Below are 16,272 nucleotides of genomic sequence, written 5' to 3'. Positions count from 1 at the left end.
GATTATTTGATGCTGTGAAGCACAACAGCATTGTCAAGCCAATAAAGATAGTTGTTTTGGTAACTTTTCAGTAATCTCAAATTGCTTCATGTTATGTTCCTGGAGCCACTAGCGGATTTCCATGTTTAATTTTGAGTTTCTCTTTCTATAAGCAGAAACTGAAAACTATATAGTTCAAAGCAAAATGGAAAATACATTAGAATCTCATCTTTACAAGGTCTGTGGCTTTGGGCAAGGTCTGTGGCTTTGACTTCTCTGAGTCATTTTTTATATATAAAATGTTAATAGTAATATGCATTTTGTAGAACTGCTATAAGAATTACCAACATACATAAAATAAATAACACCATACCTGGCATACAGTGAGTGTGCAACTATTATTCTAATGTTAGTTGATTTTTGTTTTGATGTATCATACTGAGTAATGAAAGTCATACTATATCAAACAATTGCTATTCTGATGCAAAATACCTAAAATATCATACTAACAATCATATTTGTTGATAACCTCATAAAATCAAGATACAATCACTGTTGTCATTAATATGATCTTTAATAAATGGAATAATGCACCATTTTACAGCAAGCCTTTTTTAAACCTAAAGAACTCCCTTAAAATCTCCTTCTCGAATGTCTCTGTATCAATACAATCTTTTTATTTAGGTTTATATATATCAAAGCATTTACTTACAATTATTCATAGAAAACTCTTTAGTGGCTTAATGTCAGCTTTCATAGTGGCATCCATAGATAATACAAAAGAAAAGTGATTTGCTTTATTTCATACTCACACTGATCCATCAAACACAACTTACACAGCATAGCAAGGTCTCAGACGGCTTATACAAAAGCAAAATAACTGAAAGCAATTATTCATAAATTCATATATGATATTCTATTGGTAATGTAAGAGCAAAACACACCAACAAGAGATACCCGTTAACAAGAAAGAGGGTTCTGAGGAATTGCCAATATTTTTCAGCCTTTCTCATTAGAGAAAAGCATCCTCAGAAATGAATACTCTGTAGCTTATGTTTCTCCTGTCCATTTAGAAAAAGCACGGTGGCTACACATTTCCATGTTTCAGCTACTACAACACCCTAAGAGTTAGTGTATTTTACAATTATCCACTTATCTTCATCTGAAAAATTATCAACAGAAAATTAATGATGATTCCAGCTTATACAAACACTTATACAATATGATCTCTATGGAAACATGACAAGGCATACAAAAACTGCTTAAATAAATAAATGTGACCAGAAAAAGAAAAGCCACAGACTCTAAGCGATTTAGCATTAAACCAGGACTTATCTTTGAAGTTCATCTTTTATTAGTATTTCAGTTTTCTTACTGTTAAGCTTTAAAAATGTGTTTCCCTATCACATTTCAGAGGGTTGGTAATAAGGTGGAGAGCCTGAGACAAGAGACTTGTTACAAGTAACTTCACTGCAAGGATTTTAAATATACAGCTTACTAATTTGGAGTTTGAACTTGTCTGGAAGAAAAATTCTATTTGGATGTGATGATGTGATAAATAGGTTACCGTAGGTTACCTTCTCAAAACCATCCAAGCTATTACTAAAGCTATAAACTCACTAGTTCACTTTTGAAGACAGTTTAATAATGTTAAATTACCTCTTGAAAAATTTTATTTCTGAGGAACTACTTTACCAAATTCCCCCATTAAAAAATGAAACGAAATGAACCGTCTCATGTATAACTATTTAACCAAACAACAGAAAGGGGTTGAAGACTGTGCTTCAACTCTAAGGCCTACATATGCTGTAACATGTAGCGAATTAGTTGAGTCATTTCCCTCTATTCAGTAATTATAAAACTGGGCAAGTTTTTACAATTAATGAAATTTGGTATCTATGTAAGTTAAGTCAAATCGTAAGGTGAAACATTAAATGAACTCTGTGTGTAACAAAAACTTAAATATTCAACTGTATCTAATTGCTTGTTTGCTATCAATTGAAGTTTTTCAATGTGCAAAGGGATGAAAGAGACCCTGAGTTTTTAAGTAATATTATGTCTATAGAGTGAGTCTAAAACAGGAAGATGGTTTTGAAATCTTAAAGTACAAATAAAATGGAAAAAAACCTACATGATGCCTTTTAAAACATTAATGACAAAAACAAGTTGCAGTTTAAAATACAGTAATTTGCTTAATATTGTCATAAACTGGACGTGCTAATCGGTGATAAGATTCTTTGTCTCTTACCCAGATTTTAAAATCTGGGTCTCAAATTAAGTTAAAAAAAATAATTTTATAACATTTAATAGTAACACGATGGATATCACAGTAATAACGGAATTAGAATTTTCAAGATATATTTATTTGGGGCATAATTTTAATACACAGCATAAATTCTTAAATATTTACTTTTCAAATGTTACCAGCCATGAGATAAACCTTTTCTTTATATGTACAACACTCAATTTTAACCACTTAAAAGTTAAATGAAAGTTGTTATAGTCCAGTCTATGTTGCAAAAAACAATGACAAGTATTTCAAAAGTGGTCTGCAAAAATGTTTGTAGATAATACTTGATTGTTGTAGGGTTTGCTTTCAAAAGTTAATCTTGCATTTTGTGTTTAATATTTGATGCAAAGAAATATGTAAAATGTTGTGGCTCAATCATAATGTTAAGCCTGCTGCAATATAGGTTAAAAATAACAATAAAGTGATATACAATTCTGTATGCATGGCTTTTTAGTTATAAACTATTGTATAAAATCACAGAACTCCACAATTTGACTAAAAAAAAAGTTAGATAATATAAACTGAAGTGCTTATTTGCTGACAATCTGATGGTTAGATCTACTGTCAAATGGAAACATCTTAATTCTGAATTCTACCCTATTTAACCATAAATGGAGTAATGAACTTGAATATAACAAAGCATAATTTTAGGTGTTCTTAAATATAAGTAGGTATGAAAATAGTAAAAACTGAGGAGAAAATGGCAAAGGAACCAAAGAAATTTTGTGTGAAGAACTGAGACTTAAGTGTCGAGAAGCTTGAAGCATCCTGAATAACAATGTTGGAGAGGATGACCAGTCGGTCACCCTCCTTTTTATTTTATCTGCTGGTTAAGATAAACAGATACAAAATTAAACAGGAGGGAAGCAGAATAAATGTGAAGAAAACCTTCCAGACACAGAAGATTGCAAGTCAGATAACCAAGGGACAGAGTAAGACAGAAACTAACAGGTGAATCAAATAAAGTAGACCCAGAGTGCCATCCAGGGATTTCCTCTTTTCTTGTATGTTAATCAGGGAACCTGTAGAAAAGCCTACTTTTGATAATATTTGTGTAAACTAGTTCAAATAGTGATTTGCCAGATTTACTTAATCAAGGATTATCATCTAGGAGTGGATCACACAAGGTAGTTTTGGCTAAAGTTTACACAGTTCAGAATCTAAAAGTTAAAATGAACTTTTATTTGCTGATGAGCAAACTGACAGTAAAAGGTATGAATATTTAGAAAAATCTTACTCTGAAAGACTCCTGGGGTGTCTATGGGAGAATTACATAATTTCTAGGATAATTGATCTAGATAATCAACCAACATGTGTGTACAGATTCCAAGTTTAAGAAGTTAGCTTGGAAGATAGAGTAATATATATAGCAATCTGTGAATAGTTATTGATATGTAATAGCCTGCATACAACTGGTAGTAAGTTTAACATAAATTTATAAAAGGTTGTAAAGAAATAGAATGTAATCTCATATTCTAGGAGCTAATTACCTCCAATGAAATATTTTTATAAATAAGAAAAAAGAGTTTGTGAATTTCATTTGGCTTTAGAAGCCAGGATGGAAAATATTTTAAATAAACATACTTGCCAAATTTTGTGATAATTCCCACTGAAACACATACTTATTTGAGTGTTCCTACCTTTAATTATTGTCACATTCAGAACCAACACATTTTCCAGAGTGAGTGGATACACCTAAGGAAGCTATACAAATTGCTTTATAAAAACAGTATTTTCCTTCTATTCTTCCTACAGCCTCTTCTATTAGTTCTCTGGATTAGTAAAATTTTCTAAAGTCATTAAAAGTAGAAATTTTCAAAATGAAGTGCAAGGACTGATGGGACACATTAAACTAATTCCACCAGGTCAAGAATGGAATCAGTTTAGGAAAAGGTCTCTGTTCCCACAATTCACCTTTGCCTTTCCCATTTAGTTTTGTAATATAAGAATATCGGGAGTGAAGAGAAGTTAAATGATTTTAAGATTCATGATGGCACATGTGGGATTGAATTTCGTCTTGAATTAGTAATTATTTCTCAAGCAACAAACACCACAGACATGTCTGTACATCTTCTTATGTTTTCCTAACTCTAAAGCCATTAAGGTATCTGGTTTGGCTTATATTCAAGCCACAATTGTGCTGGAGTTTAATGACTAAATTTCTTACAAAATGTTAGTCCATCATGCATTCTGTCATACAGCATGTAGGCAGTGTGGTGTGGATGAAAGAGATGTTAAGAGAACAAGCCTAGGTTAAAAAAATCACAGCTTTGTCATTTACAAGGTGTAGACCTCAGGCAAACTAGCTAGCTTCTCTTAGCTTCAGTTTCCCCTATTGTAAAATGGGAATGGTACCCATAATGCTCATATGGTTGTCATGAGGAATCAAAGAGATAATGTATTTGTATCGCAGCATTCAGTATGTAATAAATGGCCAATTACTATTTGTATCTTTGCCTTCCCATAACTTTTTACACCAGTATTTTTTTTCCCCAACTATGCATTTATAAAGAGGGAACTTTTTAGGAGCTATCATTAAATCATTTTGTCTACATTCAATTCAAATTAAGTTCTTTCAAAGACTTAGTTCTGATATACAATTATGATAGTTAAGGGAATTATTTTGATTACCTATTATGATGCTTTTAAGGTTACAATACTTTTAAGGTTGAATTTTAGTATTTTTTTCATTAAATGAATGGCCTCTTATTCAAAGGAGCCCAAATGATTTTCTACATGCAAAAATTTTTGAATACAGTTAAATATTAGATTTAAGATACATTTATTATTAAATAGTTTGCAAATGAGTGTTTTATGTAATTTTGCTCGCTTGTATATTTGCAAACAGATTCTAAATCAGTCTGAGGTAAATTTAACTTAAAATTTATTAAAATGATCTACACTCTCTATTTCTCCTACTTTACCAAGAGTCTGCTAATAAAAACATAGAGAAAGAAAATTATTTGTTTTAAGCATGCCTGCATAAAATGGGAAACTATAAGGAGTTCTTTTAATTTGGTATACCAATTTTTGAGAGCATTTTACTATTAAATACCAAAAAATCCTGAAAAACTTACAATCATCTGGCCCAAACACAGTGTAGTAGAATGTAAGGCAACTCTTCTTCTGTCTGGAAAAGATCAGTTAGACCTCAAATGGTCATTTATCTTTGATGCTTCCAATTGAAGAAGAAATAGAATTTATTTTGACTCAAAGGTGTTCTACAATTACTTAAAAATAATATCCTGAAATGCAGTTGGAAGACATTTAAAATTAAGAGAACCAAGGGAAATTTTACAGGAAAAAATATAAATAAATCATTACATAGATAAAAAAATAAATGAAAAATTTTTATGCCAGATGACTGAAAAATATATTAAGGGTCTGAATGAATAGAAGGGCCAATAAAATACAAAAGGTGGAAATCTTGGGCACTAGCAAAATAATGTCATTTCTAAGATTTCAAAACTGTGTTCATCAATCCAGCTGAATAAATGTTTAAGCACTGTGACATCTCTCTTCATAAGATCACAATAGATGGCAAACAAAAGAAGGCTTATATACACAAGTAAGTCATACATATTTTGGATAGCAAATTGAGAAACAGAGTCTGTCTTTTTTTTTTTTTTTGACAGAGTCTGTCTTTAGCTAAGTGATGCAGATAGAAGAATATGAGTGTGAAAACTTTGTTCAGGAGATAAAAATCTCAATCAGGAATTTGTGTTTTCCTGTGAGCTTTTTATCTCCAGAGAAATCTAAGAACTGAAAGTCTATGAAGTAATCTGAGAATCTGGGGGAAAAAGTGAGCTCTTCATTGTTTGCAAATTGATAGAAAATAATTTGTGCTTATAAAAAAGGCCCTTATTTGACATAAAGTGCTTTATTTATAAAGAAAAAAAACATGCAGAAGTTGTTTTAGAGACGATTATCAGTAATGAAAGAAGCAAAGGAAGCTTTAAAAAAAAAACATGATCTGAATATACATGATGTTATCACTAAAAGGTACATTCTAATATAATGTAAAATCATAAAACGATGCTCACATATCAAAGATATAAAAACTGGCAAATGGAAAAACTATGAAAATAAGATTAGTGAAGAAACACAGTTTTGAAAAGAGAGAGGTAAGTCTCAGTCTGCTCAAAAATTATAGGTTTGGCAGCAATTCTTCCTTCCACAGGGACTTGGCATGCCAGTTGAATGATTTTTCCACACAGTGTTTTAGGTCATGGGAAAAGGAATAATTTCCAGATAAAGTTACTAGGCCTCGTTTGGGAAAATATAAAAAGATACTACAGGTTCACAACTATGAATTACTTTTGAAGTTATTTTGAACAGGATGTAATTTTATTTATGTCAAACACAGCATATTCAGAGAATGAAGACTATAATACTACATTGTGTTAACCATCTACCTACTTAAAAATTCCATAAGGAAAGCTCTGTAAGTTTTCTGATAAAAATGTGCTTCTTAAATAAATGAATATGGAACATGAACATATATATATAAAATAAAATGGAAAACAGCTAATATTTGACTTGCTCTTTGTTCTGTGCTCTTACGAACTTCCAAAACCAGAAACCAAGTATGTTTATTAAAATGCCCGGAAGGAAATGTTTAGGATTTGGAAGGATAAAAGAAATGGCATTTCAAATTAGGTTTTGGTAGTTCCTTCTTTAGAGCCCTTTGAGACGTTTCTGCATTCTCCATAAGGAGAGAGAAAGCAAGAAATCAGGTAGCTGCTTTCTCTTGTGCAAAAACTCACTGTCAAAGAACTGACCTGCCAAAAGTATGGAGGGTGGGGAAGGAAAATGTTCGTATCTTGGAAGAATGTGTGCTCTGTTAGGAAGAGAGCTTACGAGAAAGCTTATTTGTGGCCTATAGACTATTGCACATTCAAACAAAACACAGAGAAAAGAATGTCCAACAGATGATGCGTTCAGGAACGTATCAACATACAAACTAGCTTGTGCCCAGAAATAAAACATGGATACCAGACACCACTGCAGTCAAACCTGTCTTAATTTGCTTCTGATTTAATGACCTTTAGAAACTGGTCCAAACTGATTATCAGCAATACATTGTTTCTGCTTTTTTTTCTTAAAAAAATATTTTGAGACCACTTTTGATACACACACATATAATTCTGTGGTCATAACAGACAAATATAACTTCAGCGAGACTAAACAAAAGTGCAAAACTTAAAAAAATTAAAAAATATGGAAGCATAAGCTAAATTTTTCTGCATAGCTGAAATCTATTTAAAGCAAGTCCTTGTTGCAGGGGTAGGAGGGGGTACTGACAGGAGGATAAAGCAGTTTTTTCTTTTAATGTCTTCTGCACATTTAAATGATGCAAAAAATAATTTCACTCCATAGGTTTGAAAACATTTCACAGACAGTTCATCCCTATATCTTTAGACACCATCGTCGTGGCAGTGCCTCCGTCTGCAAGGTAAACAGTGGTGCTGGATTTGGAATGCACTGCCCTGTCTTTGCCATTGTTGTTGACCTCACAGTCCAGTGGTTCAGTGGAAATGACCCAGGTGGAAGGGCGCCACCGCTTAAGAGAATAGGGAGTTTTCACTCGTTTCTTGATCTTTTCACCAGATCCTGATTTGCCATCTTGTGTTGAGTCACCTACTGAAAATAAAAGTGCAGAAAAATGAACTATACATAAAGAAACTACTAAAAAGTAAAAATTAGGGTTGTAAATGGAAAAGAGATCAAATGAACATCTACAGGAGAAGTTACCAGACATTTCTTAAAATTTATGATGCCAGATAGTATTTTTCTAACTTTACCAAATTATTTTTGAGATTCTTTAAGCACGATGTTTCTATAATTGGTTGAATTATTCTATAGGCAAGGAAGAAAATATAGAAAAACCTCAAAAAGCAAAAACAGAGGAAAAAATTCCAAGTTCTCAACTATATTCTCAAATCCTTTGGTTATTGGTAGAAATCCTAATTTGGCAAAATGCATTTAATCTTTCTATTTCATGATCAAAGCAGGCACCTAGAATATAATTATTTTTTCAGAAGAATGACATAAACACTAGAGTGTAAATTTTCTAGTAACTTCCCGTTCCCATACCTGACAAGACATTTTAAAAATGTGGACCCTTGCTATAATTTATGTCAACTCTTCAATACAAGCTACTCAAGCAAGGGGCTAGATTCTACAGATTTTTTGACAATCTAATCCCAGTAGCCCATTTTGTAGTCTTTGACAACAAACATAAAATGCAACTTCTTCATAACTGCTATCAGTCTAAAAGAAATGTCATTTTGTACAATAATGACTGTTTTAGTGAGCTCCCCTGTCTTGTGTTATAATCCCTCAACGGCCATAAACCAAGCATCAGGTTATTTGTGTAAGTGGCTAAGGGCCCCATAGCACCGTGCTACAGGCACACAGCTCCTGAAAAAACTGACATGAAAAACCAAGAATAACTTTGTAGTTTCTTTACAGTGACTTCTCTGAATTTTCTTTATACTTTTCAGATTTATTAAGATTAGTCTGATAAAACCTAAATGTGTATATAATAGGTATAATATGCTCAACAAAGTGCTTCTAAAGTTGTATTGATTATCATTTTACTCAGATGCTTTAAACTAGAAAGTACAAAATCTCAACTATGTACAGCAAGTATGTGAGCTGCATTATAAGCTGCATAAGATACACATTACGTTGGTAATTATTCTGATTATTGTGACATTGACTTTTTAATTATAAGCAAAAAATTACCTTTTTAAAAACAAATGTCTAATTACTTTTGAAATCCAACCAAATGTGGTAAAAGTAAATAACTGCTAGTTGAAACATAATCTGTTTCTAGCTAAGTATATTTAAATGGTCTCAAAATCCCTCCATTTACACAATCCCTCCACTTACACTGCAAACTGTTGCCATCAAGGACATTGGTGGCTGAAAGATCCAGAGAATTAGGCCTCTGTGCTCTTCTAGGCTTTGATGGTCCGGGGTCTGCTACTGTGCTTGGAACACCCTGTGTGAGAACTTCTTGCTCAGAACATGGATTGCTGTTGTTGTTGTTGGAATTAGTTCGGCCGCCTTCTAGGGGCCGTTCTCTCCTGTCCACAAGACGATCCAGAACACCTTCATCATGGCCAGCCTGCTGCTCTCGTCTCAGTAAAGGTTCATGCTCATCAGGACTAGAATTAATGTTCAGCCGAGTGTCCTCACCAATGAACTGATTCTGCAGCATTTCTTGGGCTCTGTGTGCCACTGTGTTAGCTGTCTGGCCAGATGGTACTACGCCATTGGCATACTGAGTAGTGGCAGTATGGGAATTAACGCTATGGTTTCTACCTGCCACACCATTCATAGTGACTGTCACTATATGAGGTTCTGCAGCATTGATTGTATTCATCTTGGCAACTCCAGTTTCTACTTGTTTCAAGTTTGATTTGTGCTTGCTGCCAAATTTCAGCCTGGGCTCCTTTGTCGAATTTTTGGTGTTTAAAGGCAAACTAGTAGGTCTCTTAGGAAGGTTCTGTTGCTTGGGGAGAGGATAGATCTGAGCAGGTGGGACATCAGGAATTAAACATGCTTGGCCATTTGCAGCCTGTGTGAAGTCCTGCTGCCCAGTCACTTCAACTGCAAGCTTTATAAGTGGGTAAAGCAAGCTAGAACTGGTACTGCTCAGTGGGTCTGGCCCACTGAATTGTTTAAGAGAATGCTCCATGAGATTCTCATCAGAACTTTCCTTGAGATTTTTATCGACTTCTTTTGGGTCCAGCTTGTTGGTCTCCAAGTCTTCTTCGGTCAGTTGTAAGCAGACAGGGGTTGGCCCGACTGGCTGTGAAACATTGGTGGCATGCAGACTTGTTTCATCTGGGTATGGCACCTCGGATATAGTGGTCATGCCGGTACTTGGAGTGAGGCCAGTGGTGTTTGTGGTTGTGGTGTTGGTAGACAAGCTGGTGACACTTGTTTCAGGGCTGGGGATTCGAGCTTGTGCTTGCTGCCGTTCATAGTTAATTGAGTTTCGGTTCTTTTCCCCTATAGTCAAAGGTGTGCTGGACATCGAATGCTCAGAGGAAATGTTCTTCACAATGCTGTCAGTGTGATGAATAGAATCTTCAATGTATGAGGAAGAAGAATAATCTGGATAAGGGCCAATCTTTGGCACACGCCTATTGTGTGACAGGTTGCTTAAAGAAAGAAAAAAGTGTCACATTGAGAATACATTTATGACAAAGTGACTCTTCAAGTTTAACAACTCTGATTTTTAAAGTACAAACTGCCCTCTCTTTTATTCCTAAACCCATGTTAATTCTTGAAGCTATTTAAAAATTCTAACCAAATGTTAATCCAGTATTGACAAATATGAACTAATAATTTGTTACAGGCTAGTTTAATGCCATTTAAGCCTATCAGAAAACTGATGGGGATCTATATGATTTTTATAGATTCTCATTATTTTAGTTTATAAGAGTTATTAATTTTAAAAAATTTCCCCTATAGTTTTGTAATGTTAGCAAATATGTCTTTATGAATTGTATATTTGCTCAATTAGACATAAATGTCCATGAAAGAAGGAACCAAGACACTTGTCTTTTGTGTTTCTGTAATTCTAGATACACAGTGGCTACTCAACAAATATATTACCAATTAAGTTCCAAATGGTAAAAAGAACACAAGCTTTTAGGCTGTTCCAAAGTGCTCCATTAAGTGGCATACTCTAGCAAAGGAACATATCTTCCTAGGTAGAGACTGAGCCATATCAATGGAAGTCCTAGAGCCTAGAGTATAAGGCAGAATGTGATACTCAGATTAAAAAAAAAAAAAATCTAAGACTCAGAACTGCTCTCCAGTTTACCAAGGGTTTTACACTGTCACTGTCACATCTTGAGAATGATGGTTCTTGGGCAGCATACTGTAACCTAGTTATGTTTTTAAAAATAAAAACCAGGCCAAGATACCTAAGCAACCCAGTATTGTTCACTGATAGGTGAACAAATATACTATATGATTTTACTTTTATGTTGAATCTAAAAAACCAAACAAATGAACAAACAAAACTAAACAGAAACACAGGCAGGGATACAGAGAAGAAACAGGCAGGAGCCAGAGAAGAAGGGGTTGGAGGGAAGAAAAGGATAGGTGAAGGAGACGAAGAGGTATAAAATTCTACTTTCAGAATAAATGAGTCATAGGTATGAAATGCACACTGGGGGGAATACAGCAAATAACTATGTGATATCTTTGTATGGTGATATACCATAACTAGACTTATCTTGGTGATCATTTTGAAATGTACAGAAATAACAAATCACTATGTTGTATAACACAAACTAACATAATGTTGTAGGTTAATTATATTTTTTAAAAAAACTCACAGAAAAAGCAATAAGATCTGTGGTTAACACAGGCAGAGGGGAACAGGTAAGGGGAATGGGATAAAGGCAGTCAAAGGTCTTTCAGTTGTAAGATAAATAAGTACTAGGGATCTAATATATAGGATACAAACAATTAACACTGCTCTATGCTATATATGAAAGGTGTTAAGACCGAGTTCCCTGGTGACACAGTGGCTAAGCCTCTGAGTTTCCAATGCAGGGTATGCATGTTTGATCCCTGATTGGGGAACTTAGATCCCACATACTGCTTGACATGGCCAAAAAATAAAACAAACAAAAAATAAAATGAAAACTGTTAACAGAGTAAATCCTAAGAGTTCTCATTACAAGGGGAAAAACTGTTTTTTACCTATTTCCTTAATTTTTTATCTATATGAGAATGATGAATATTCACTAAACATTGTAATAATTTTATGTATGTAAGTCAAATGATCATTCTACACATGTTAAATTTATAGAGTGCTACATGTCAATTATATCTCAATAAAACTGAAAAGAAAAATAACATAAAAGTGAAGGGTAGTTTAAAATCAAGTATAAACAATCAAATATAGACAATGGGAACATTAACAGATACAAGCATTACAGGAGAAAAGCAACAACTAAAGGAAAACTGCTATGAAGAAAAACTGCTGAAGTTATGAGGCGAATGACAGGAAGGGGAGGAACAGAAAAGCTTTTGTATTGCACAAGAGGGATGGAGGGAAAGAGTCAATACAATGAACCCTAGAGTAGAATGAATGTGAGATGAATTACTATTTGAAGGAAAATTCCAAAGTCACAGGACATGAAAAGCAGCACAGGGTACAACTGAATGGCTCAGGAGGCAAAAATGGCCACAGCAAAGGAAAGCATCAAAAAAAAAAAAAAAAAGATTTCCTCCTCCCAGTTAAGGAAAGTTAAAGCACTTAAAGTAAAAGTAGCTGACTCTTATAAGACGTACAAATAGCATACTAAAGCACACAGAAAACACAGAGATAAGGGGTGATGGAAGCAGAAGACTATCTTCAAGGTATTTGTAAGGTGAGAAATTTATATTTAGAAATGCTAATTTCTATCTTCCTTAACTTGCTGATATATTAATAACAGAAATAAAGGTTTATACCCTGAAGGTAATTCAGTCCAAGCACAAGCAGTGTAAACCCAATGTGGGATCCATAGTTCAGAATACAAATTTTCTTGAAAAATTAGAACAGAAAATATCAAAGAAAATGATTCAAGAATTCAGTTATTTTTTATCTCAATTTTCCCTGCTTACTCTTTCTTTTCTGAATCCTTCTCTGAAAAATTTTAACATGTTTTATTTAGATAAAATGAAAATTTGTGGAAGACTTTATCCCCTAAACACAGAATGAAGAAACACAGATTACATGGTCTGAAAAGTTTCAAGTTTTAGAATTTTTTCTAAAAGCCCTTCTAAGAAGTTCTAATAAAGACAGCTTAAAAAAAAAAATCATGGTTCTAATAAAGAAATGTCTCATAAAACAAAGTTCATGATGAGACAAAAAGACTTATGAACTGCTTTCATGTAAAAGTAGCAGCATTCTATAAAGAAAGACCACTGGATAGGGAATCTGGAAACCCTAGTTTCCAGTGAAGCAATGGTTAGATACATATGCAAGTTCACAGTTCTATTTGCTTTAAACAAACAAAATTCAGGGGAAAAAGAAATAAAAACCACGAAGGATAATCAAGCCAAAATAGTACGCAGAAGTGCTTATAAAACTTTTGGAACTATGAAAATGCTTTTCCTTTATTATTGTAGGGAACTTTGTGCATTAACAAAGACTAATCTTTTACTGTATTGTTAGATATAAAAACCTATGGATTTCATCTTGCACTTACATTAAACAAGAATATTCAGTAAAAGAACAGGAATACTGAAAGAAAAGTTATGACATTAGACTGCACCAGTTAATCACTGTATGCTTAGACTGTTTTAATAGTATTTATTTTCTGTTCTCTAGTATCAGATTTAAATTCTGACAGACGGATTCCAAACCCTTAGTGTCTTACCGCTCATTCTGCATAGCAGTAGACATTGGATTGACTGTTGGGCTCACAGACTTGTTTCTTTCCCATATCATCATAAGTTCAGCCATCCTCTCTTCAGCACACTGAGCAGTAAGCCGAGCCTCTGCATCCTGGTCCCAACAGTCTTCGATTGTCTCCTTGAGTGATCTCACTGCCTGTAATAAAGTATATGTCAAACACTGTCTCTTACCAAAATATAACTGAATTTTTTTAGTGACATGAGGTGAAAGAAAAAATATCAATTTTATTTAACCAATATTTTACATAGCTATAATAAAATATCTTAAGACATCAGAGATTTGTAAAGGGCCGTATTCTCAAAAGGTGAGGAACAAGTACAGTAAGACAATTTTAATTGAACACATTGAAGAATTATCCACAACAGCAAGCAGTTGTAGTAAGTCATACGTATCCTCAATGCCGTGTGTTTATGTTGTTGTGCATCCACAGCACTGTTATTTCAATCAAGAGCCACTAATTCTACTTCAAAAATGAGTTTAAAAAATTTTGACACTAGACTGTCTTTAATCTCTAAGCTCTTCCTCCTTTACTCCTAGTAGTGTGCTTCATTCTAATCATAAATCTTAAAAGCCTGACACTTTCTTCTTATTTAAACTAGTTTCATTAGTAGTATCAAAATCAGTCCTATTCTGTAACATTCATATATATCTGCAATGAACAGCAGTGTTCCGTTTGGAGAAAGTTGGTGCAAACTCCCTTTTAAAAAGACAGACTTTATATACTTTGATGGACTGGCATCCAGAATTCTTACTCACACTTGTACTCTGATTTTTTTATTAGGTGTCAAGCTCTTCACCTGCCAGTACATTTCTTGTGTCTTCAAGACACTTTCAAAATAGTAAGGCCAGGATTGCCAGATTTAACAAGTAAAAATATAGGATACTACTTACTTAATTTTAGTTTCAGATAATTGGACAAACCATTTTTTAGAGTAGGTATATTCTTGCCAATTCATAAATCAAAGTATTTTATCTGGCAAGCCTATTTTAAGCTAAAAATTTCTGTAAGGAATCTTGGTAACATTTTTAATGTTTCCTAATAATTTGTGTTCTGTAACAACTTGAACCTTAGGTCTCTGGGAAACATCTGTTGTTGCTGTTGTTCACTCACTCCGCTGAATCCGACTCTTTGCAACCCCATGGACTGCAGCACACCAGGGTTCCCTGTCCTTCACCATCTCCCAGAACTTGCTCAAATTCATGTCCATTGAGTCAATGATGTCATCAAACCATCTTGTCTTCTCTTGTCCCCTTCTCCTCCTGCCTTCAATCTTTCCCAGGATCAGGATCTTTTCTAATGAGTCAGCTCTTTGTATCCAGTGGCCAAAGTACTGGAGCTTCAACTTCAGCATCAGTCCTTCCAATGAATATTCAGGATTTATTTCCTTTAGGATTGACTGGTTGGATCTCCTTGCAATCCAAGGGACTCTCAAGAGTCTTCTCCAACACCACAGTTCACAAAAGCATAAATTTTGGGGTGCTCAGCCTTCTTTAAGGTCCAACTCTCACATCCATACCTGACTACCAGAAAAACCATAGCTCTGACTAAATGGACCTATGTTTGCAAAGTAATGTCTCTGCTCTTTAATATGCTGTCTAGGTTTGTCTGGGCAACATGATAGTGTTCTTTCTGAATACAGGCTCACTGGGTACACGCACCACGGTCTACCCTTAATACCATTTTCCCCTGGCTCTTCTGAGTTGTCTGCCTCAGTACAGTACTGCTGATTCTCCAATCCTGCCCAGAACACAGATCAAAGAGTGTATCTTTTAAGACTCAACTTTACTTTGAGTTTTGAAATCTATTTAAAAGTATGTTCCAGGCTCTATTGAGTAAAAATTAAAATATGAACAATAGACATAAAACACCAACCATCTTTTCATTAAGCAATAAAAATCTACCTATTTCTTAAGATATGGAAGAACCGCAAGAATATATAATGATAATCTTGAGTTTAATAGCAAGTGTATCATCTCCCTGAGGTAAAAGTTTGGTGTTTATAAGTATGGTTGAGTCTGTTATCGATAGCAGTCATGTTTCTATAAAGTTGCTGTGCACTGAATTAATGATGAAACATTAATCCTAGAGGAAATCCTGTGAGTCTCTGAATATAACATTTTCATCAACTGATCAATAAATAATCTTGTTTTACTTGTGTTTCTGTTTAAAGACACCTTTTAAAATATATATTATCAGTTTAAGTCAGATAGAAAAGGAGAAATACTGTATGACATCCTTTATATGTGGTATCCACAAAGAGATGATACAAATGAAATTACAAAACACAAAGAGACTCACAGACTTAGAAAACAACTTATGGTTGCCTATACACACTGCTGTATTTAAAATGGATAACCAACATGGACCTGCTGGAACTCTGTTCAATGTTATGTGGCAGCTTGAATGGGAGGTGAGTTTCAGGAAGAATGGGTTTATGTATACGTATGGCTGAGTCCCTTCACTGTTCACCTGAAACTATCACAACATTGTTAATTGGCTATACTCCAATACAAAAAAACAAGTTAAAAAATACATAAAATCACTTCATTAATTTGTACTCAT

General features: G+C 34.0%; 1 protein-coding gene across 1 annotated transcript in view; it reads right to left on the bottom strand.

The window, feature by feature from the left end:
* Nucleotides 1-532: 532 nt before the first annotated feature.
* The window catches only part of BMPR2 (bone morphogenetic protein receptor type 2), a 151,857-nt gene continuing 136,117 nt past the window's right edge, over nucleotides 533-16,272 (bottom strand). The window contains exons 11-13 of the mRNA XM_027564601.1: nucleotides 13,672-13,844; nucleotides 9,167-10,446; nucleotides 533-7,912 (exon numbers count right to left, since the gene is read on the bottom strand). Coding sequence (XP_027420402.1) covers nucleotides 7,662-7,912; nucleotides 9,167-10,446; nucleotides 13,672-13,844 — 1,704 coding nt within the window. The 3' untranslated portion in view covers nucleotides 533-7,661. The remainder of the gene's footprint in view (nucleotides 7,913-9,166; nucleotides 10,447-13,671; nucleotides 13,845-16,272) is intronic.

This window comes from Bos indicus x Bos taurus, chromosome 2 (assembly GCF_003369695.1).
Source record: "Bos indicus x Bos taurus breed Angus x Brahman F1 hybrid chromosome 2, Bos_hybrid_MaternalHap_v2.0, whole genome shotgun sequence".
In the NCBI taxonomy this organism is placed as follows: domain Eukaryota; kingdom Metazoa; phylum Chordata; class Mammalia; order Artiodactyla; family Bovidae; genus Bos; species Bos indicus x Bos taurus.
The sequence above is the reverse complement of the archived record's forward strand: the minus strand, read 5'-3'. Positions and strand labels throughout refer to the sequence as shown.